The following is a 7,350-nucleotide window of genomic DNA, read 5'->3' as shown; positions in this document are numbered from 1 at the left end:
ATAGGACATCATTTCCTTTTTCTGTGATTTTGTACTCTTCTTTTCTCACCATATATTTTATTGTTTTTAAATGTTAACTCTTGGATTTAGAGGCCAAAAGTTCCAAATCAAAGTGCTGGAAGGCAATGATACCCTCAAGGTCTCTAGTGTTCTCTTGATGGCACGCCATAATCCATAGGGTTCCTTAATTTTCATCTTTGCCTGTGTTACTTGGTTTTGTCCTTATTCCTCTCCTCTGGCTACTAATTCCTTCTGGTTTTCTGATTGTTTCAGAATTACTTCTCATTATTGGCCTTCATTAATAAGGATTAGAACCCACCCGATTTATATGGCCAAGTGTCACCTAATAATAATTTCCTCACATGGTCCTATTTAAAATTATGTTCACTGCACCTAAATTTGATTACGTTTCCACACATGTCTTTTGTGGGGTACCTGTGTCAATCCACAACACTGGCATTACCAGAGAAAAATTCCCCTCTGTAATGCCACTAAAATCTTGTAGTCAATAAATAACCAAAATTATCCTGTAGTATGCTCCAGCCAACCCACTAGAAGCAGACATTACATAATGACCTGTTTTGTATAAGATAAATTAATTTTCCTATTAAATTTTTCCCACAGTTTTAATCATCAAAACTCTTTTGCAAAATTTTAGTTTTGCCTTTTCTTGTTTACAGGAATTTTGCCTCATAGAGGAATTGAATTTGTGTCCAGAAATTAAGCATCTCTGAATTGTTATTTGAAATTATATAGGGAATTACAGAGAATTATTGAACTATGGAATCATTAGAGAAGGTTTTACAATGGAAGTGAATTTTTAACACAAATTGAAAGACTTTTAAGCATCCCATAATATCTTCCAATATTAAGGAAATAATCCAGATTGACAACAACAGTATGAGCAAAGCAGAGAAGGTGAGATGAACACACGGCTTGCAGGGAGCACACAGGATGAGGTGAGGAGGTTCTCTGGATTCATTCTTGATGAAGTAAAATTAGAAATAAAGAACAATGGAAACAGTTGAAGCCAGAATGGAGGGGAGATCTAAGTTAGTTGCCATGGACTATAGAACTGAGAAAATCCTGTTGCCAGGTAACTTAATTTAGAACTTAGTTAACTGAGAGACAAAGAGGGAGATACCTACATTATTTATAGCCATGTGAAGTCTCAAAATAATCTTCTGTTTATTGAGCTGTATAATCCAAACTATCCATGCCTAGAGTCACAGCTGCGGAAAAAAATCACAGAAACCATTAACTCTTCTACTGGTAAGTGATTCCAGAGTTTATTTGGAAGTGAAAGAAACAATGAGTATTTGTGTATGTGTATATAGACAGGGACACATAGATACACACATAGTAACTTTTATTATTACTAAGTGTTCATATCTTGATCAGTTAGTTCCTCTAATATATACAATTCTACTGTATTTTACTTGGTTGGGTGGCACTAATTTGCCTTTTTAATGGGCTCTTCTTACAATTGTGCAAACACTGTAAAATCTATGAATAGAGTGACAGAGCTTAGTAATTCTTGTACAGGTATTGAAGAATTCAAAATAGCAGTACAGGAAAAAAGAATTTATAAAAGACGAAATGGAAGTTTAAGAGTCTAAGTCGAAATCTCTGCACTATTATGAAACTAGTCAGTTTCATTAATGTAACTGTTATATTCTCTCAGTGGTGGGGTCTCTGGAGTCATTATATAAAATAACATAATGAAGAAAAAATATCCAATTCAAAGTTTCATTAGAGCCTTTTCTGCTTATGAACAGCTCTTAAGCTGAGTTCTTAGGAATAAATTCTGGCAGGTTTATACAGGTTAATTTCATTTTCAACAGTGTTATATTATTCATAATTAATTATTTTCCATTGAAAATAAATGATTTTAGATTTTACTTACAACTTATGAATGTTCATCCTCGAGTATCATCACGATATTGTGACTCTTTCTTATGAATACTCTGCACTTTGTGAAAATATGGTGCTTAATATTTTACAATGAGAAAGTACCCAAGTAATCAGTATAAAGCCTAGATTCTTTAATAAATATAATAGGGACCAGGCTGAAACAAGTCTTCCTTAACCAACTGCAAATTTTAAGCTGAATATAAAATATTAAACTGGGTAACATGATGAAATCTTGGTTTGGTAATTTAAACTATCATAACTAGAAATTAACTGTGACTACTTTGAAAGCAAAAGATAATGTCCATTTTCAGACTAGAACCCTACACATAATAAAGAAAATCAAAAATTCAGAAAACTTAGAAGTAAAGTCAAAATAAAGAGCTAAGTATTACAAATACAAAAATGTTTAAATATTTTTTCATGTCATAATCACAGGTGCTGAGGTAACAGTATATCTTACCACAACTCTGATGGTTTTGCCTTTTTATATATCACCCATATCATAGTGTGGGACTTATTTTCACAACAGTGTTCACAGCTTGTTGCATAACATGACAAACTAGGATAAAAATCAGTCTAGTTTGCTTTGAGGATTTCAGCAAAGAGTGTTTGTATTGATGGGGCCTGGAGCCAGGCTAAATAGGATTAATAGGAGAAATGATGGGATACTAAAGAAGTGAGATAAAAAGAAAAAAAAATGTATTTGAGTCCTCTAGAAATGTAAGTACTTAGTTTTGATTAAGAATAAATTTTGTGGTAAACTATTTAAAATGTAAGAATTAAGATACTTAAGGGTGGTAATAAGACACAGGCCTTGGTCACAGTTAGAAGGCTAAAGTGAAGTTGTGTGTAAAGGGATACTAGAGGTGGAATTCTCATTTGCATACTTGCTAACCTAAGGCAAAATATAGATGAAATTACTTTTAAGGAACAAAATTATAAATAAGATGCCAAACACTTTGGGGTTCACCCAGTTTGCACTGTAGTGTTGGGGTAAGGATTAGAAAGAAAGATAGCAAGGTGTAATGGGGTGGCAGCTTGTTTAGAGCATTCATTAATCAAAGAACATTGGAAACAAGAACCTGGTCTGTGGAAAATGGGCATTCTGCGAATGGGAAGCTTCCAATCCACAGAGCTTAATAAGATTAAGGAAGTATAAGGAGATTTCCAAGAGGAATTGTGAGTAGAAAATGATTCTTCTTGCTTTTTGTGAATGGGACATTCCAGAATTTCATGAATGGGAAATTCTTGTAGAGACAAGAGACCAAAGAAATTAGAATCACATATCATGTGATTCTACTAATTCTGTAATGCTGGAAGAGAGCAATACATGAGGATTGCCTGACAGGCACTGAGCTATTTCCAGAATTCTCCCTTTCATAAATGTAGGATAAATACATTTGAAGAGTGATCTCCTGAGCTGTTTACCTCACGTACATAGGAATACTAGGGACTTTTGGTGTTTTACTCCAGTATGTCAACCTTGCTTTCTCCAAAGATTTACTCCCTCTTTTTATGATTCATTGATTTCATTTTTACTCCAGAAGGTACTTCATTTTGTCCAGAGTATTTTCCCATCTCTAAATATTAGTTTTGAAATAGATTGAATTCCTTTCCATTTACTGTGGCTAGAGGTGTTGCAAAAATGTTTCTATTTCCTTAAGTTTATTATCAGATGCAAACATTTTTTTGTTTATCATCCATAGACCACCTTAAGTCACTCTTCCCTCCAAATATTTTATTTTTAAGTTATTTAATGAGCTAAAATGGACATTATTATGGTTAGTAATGTTCATGAAAAAAATTATTGGTCGAACAGCCACCTTAGAGTTTAAAACAGGACTAGAGTAAAAGAGGAATGTAGAGAGAATAAGAAAGAGGTAAAAATACAGAAAGAGAGAATTAAAAATATGAACCTGAGTCATAATAACAAACCTGCCACAGAGAAGCATATGTAAGCTCTATGAGGAAAAAGTAATATTTTTAACTATTTTTATATATTGTTTCCTGAGAAATGATCAAACTGTTCATCACTTCATGTTGCAAGTAGGTTCTTTTAATATTTACATCTAGTCAATAGAAAAGAATGAAGACTACCTAAGCAATGAATAATGTGTTTACTTTTCCCTTAAAACCATTTAGTTATAAGCATGTATTGTAAAATGGCCACAAATACTCTTGTTTTTAGAGACAAGTATAATGAAGCAATATAGGTTGTTTATCTAGGTTCAGTAATTACCAAATTTAGCAAATACTCATTGAATGCACAACCTCCTGATCTCATTTTACTTCACCAATATATGGAGCAAACACTTGGTAGTTTAATCAGTCATGTCTTGAGGCAAACCCTAATCCCTGTTATCCCTGTTCTTTCTCTTCCCCACCTAGCACAGCTTAGCCATAGCTACGCCTATCTCCAACTTCTTTTTATTTTACTTCTAGTCCTGCTGCTCCGATGGTTCAACTCTGATGGGAGATAGACCCCTACAGTTCTGTGCTGCTTATGACAAGTTAAAGTGAGGAGTCGGAGCAGCAGTGCTCCAGCCTGCCCTCCATGTTGACCCTATAATGGTGTCTCTGTAATGGCTGCGGGTAAGGCCCTGGTGCGTATAAGGATCACTCTCCTGCTGCCCTGGCTGGAGGGGTTCCTGTTCCTCTCTGGATGGTCCCTGGATGAGCCTTCCCAGCACGACAACCCCCCAGAAGTGGTGATTCCCTTGAGGTTAAGTGGCACTGGCAAACGTGTGGAGGCTTCAGGCTGGCTCTCCTACAGCCTGCGCTTTGGGGGCCAGAGACACATTGTCCACATGAAGGTCAAGAAGAGCTTTCTGGCCAGAAATCTCCCAGTGTTCACATACACAGAGCAGGGTGCTCTCCATGAGGAACAGCCTTTTATCCAAAATGACTGCTACTATCATGGTTACGTGGAAGGGGACTCTGAATCCCTGGTTGTCCTCAGTTCCTGTTTTGGGGGCTTCCAAGGAATACTGCAGATAAAGGACATCACTTATGAAATCAGACCCAAAAGTTTTTCTGACACATTTGAACATCTGGTGTACAAGATGGACAGTGAGGAGACACAATTCCCACCCCTGAGATGTGGATTGAAAGAAGAGGAAATAGAAAGACAATTAGAGTTTCAAGGGATTGGCAATTATACTCTGAGACAAAGTGACTATCAGGGATGGTGGACCCACAAGACCACTCTTGAATTAGCATTTGTGGTAGACAACAAGAGATACGAAACTCTCGAGAGTAATGAGTCGTTAGTGCAGGGAGAAATTTTCGACGTTCTCAATTTAATGGACACATTTTATAAGCCAATGGATGTTGACATAGTTTTATGTGCTCTTGAGATCTGGACTGAAGGAAACCTAATTCCAATAGAAAAGATAGGGGCTGTCCTAGATGCTTTTTGCAAATGGAACCATAACAATCTAGCTCACCGTGCTAGTCATGATGTGGCATCTTTTGTTGCAGATAAGAATTTCGCTCAACTTGGTGGCTTGGCCTTTATTGGAACAGTGTGTTCAAAAATTAATTGTGCAGTTCTTAGTTTCATAGGTAGGAAATTGAGTGAGTTTGCAGTCATTACAGGACATGAGATTGGTCATGTTTTGGGTATGAAGCACGATGAAAATACTTGTAATTGTGGACATAGGTACTGCATAATGTACCCAAGTGTAAGCCCATCAAATAGATTCAGCAATTGCAGTTATGCTTACTTTTGGAGTACCATTAGGAGAAAGAGCTGCTTGCGCAATGCACCAAATCGAAAGAATTTACGTGTGCAAGCGCGATGTGGGAACCATGTGGTTGAAGAAGGAGAGCAGTGTGACTGTGGATCCTTAAAATCTTGTACTGAAGATCCTTGTTGTCTTTCGAACTGCACACTGAGGGCTGGGGCTGCTTGTGCTTTTGGACTGTGTTGTCATAACTGTAGGATCTTATCAGCAGGCAAACTGTGTAGAGCAGAGGTCAATGAATGTGATCTCCCAGAATGGTGCAATGGATCATCTCATCACTGCCCCGAAGACGTATATGTGCGGGAAGGGACACCATGTCCAAAAGGTGGATACTGTTTTGAAAAGAGATGTAATATTCGCGATGAACAGTGTAAGAAGATTTTTGGCCAAGGTGCCAGGAGTGCAAATCAGAGTTGTTATGAAAATATCAACACCAAAGGGGACCGTTTTGGTCACTGTGGTATAAGAAATAACGAATATGAAAGATGTAATCTTAATGATATCCTCTGTGGAAGAGTTCAGTGTGAGAATGTGAGCTTAATACCCCTTTTGGAGTCACATAACACGGTGCTTAGGACTCCCCTCCAAGGAGTCATCTGCTGGGGCATTGACTATCATTTTGGGATGACCATTCCTGATATTGGTGATGTGAAAGATGGCACAGAATGTGGTCCAGACAATATCTGTGTCAACAGGAAATGTGTTCCTGTGTCTACATTGGAAAGTGGTTGTACAAATAAAACCTGCAATAACAGTGGGGTGTGCAACAATAAACAGCATTGTCATTGCAACTATGGATGGGCCCCCCCAAACTGCCAGACAAAAGGCACTGGAGGTAGTGTTGACAGTGGCCCACCATCTGTGAAAATAAGAAATCACAAACACAGGGTTGCCTACCTACTGCTTTCTTTAATTCCTTTGCTTGCTTTACTTTCATGGTGTTTAATATTGCTTTGTATGAGAAAGAGAGAAGAAAAAAATCTTGAGGAAGGTTCTGCTCCTCCTCCTCCTCCTCCTGCTCCTCCTTCTAAGGAAAAGCCAGCAGCTACCAAAAATGAAGCAAAAACCTAATTAATATTCCCAAGGTTTTAGATTTTAGTCTCCTGGCAATAGAAATGTCAAAGGCCACACTGACAGAAAATCCCAGATATCTGTTCTATTTCAGGAACATCAGTGTAAGTGCTTAAATAAAGGTGATTCTTAGAATATTCTTTCTTTTTCTTCATTGTTTTAAGCAATTTCAGTGGGTCCTTTTTCATTGAATTGTTTCTGCTTTCCTCTTCAAAGCCAATCTCATGAATGGTGTATGTTTCAATGGCTGACTCTCAATTGCAAACCCAGTTGCCAGTTCAATACCAGTGTAGCTGACCAGTGACCTTCACTTGGAGTTCTGAGTCCAAGCTACATGACCCCTCCACCAGAGTCTACAGTTCCAACAACAGGATGGCGATCACCTCACCGCTGTGGTCAAATTTCTCGATCCATGGCCCTGTCCTCTGCTTCTAAGTTTGAATAACTTCAAACTTTTCCTTTTACTCTCCCATCCTAGGAGTGAGAACTACTTCTTATATTAGTGTCTTGTGGTTATCTCAGTGTCACTCTTTATTCTTTTTTTCTCCAACAGCGGTGTCCCCAATTCTTGGTATTTAATATCACCCTTTATAATCACTTGGTGTGGTTTCCCTTTTTG

The 7,350-nt window shown here is 37.5% G+C and overlaps 1 protein-coding gene across 2 annotated transcripts; it reads left to right on the top strand.

Moving 5' to 3' along the window:
• The first annotated feature begins 1,142 nt into the window (after positions 1-1,142).
• LOC101429522 (disintegrin and metalloproteinase domain-containing protein 20) lies at positions 1,143-6,868 on the top strand. 2 transcript variants are annotated; one of them, XM_058307158.1, is made up of 2 exons: positions 1,143-1,272; positions 4,357-6,868. In XM_058307158.1, the coding sequence occupies exon 2, from the start codon at positions 4,497-4,499 to the stop codon at positions 6,729-6,731; it is 2,235 nt and encodes a 744-aa protein (XP_058163141.1). In that variant the 5' UTR covers positions 1,143-1,272; positions 4,357-4,496; the 3' UTR covers positions 6,732-6,868. The 2 variants fall into 2 exon arrangements, with proteins under 2 accessions (XP_058163141.1, XP_058163201.1); XM_058307218.1 differs by lacking the exon at positions 1,143-1,272 and adding an exon at positions 2,442-2,634.
• The last annotated feature ends 482 nt before the right edge of the window (positions 6,869-7,350 follow it).

This window comes from Dasypus novemcinctus, chromosome 1 (genome assembly GCF_030445035.2).
Source record: "Dasypus novemcinctus isolate mDasNov1 chromosome 1, mDasNov1.1.hap2, whole genome shotgun sequence".
Lineage (NCBI taxonomy): Eukaryota > Metazoa > Chordata > Mammalia > Cingulata > Dasypodidae > Dasypus > Dasypus novemcinctus.
Note: the sequence above shows the minus strand (reverse complement) of the source record. Positions and strands in the feature narration are given on the sequence as shown.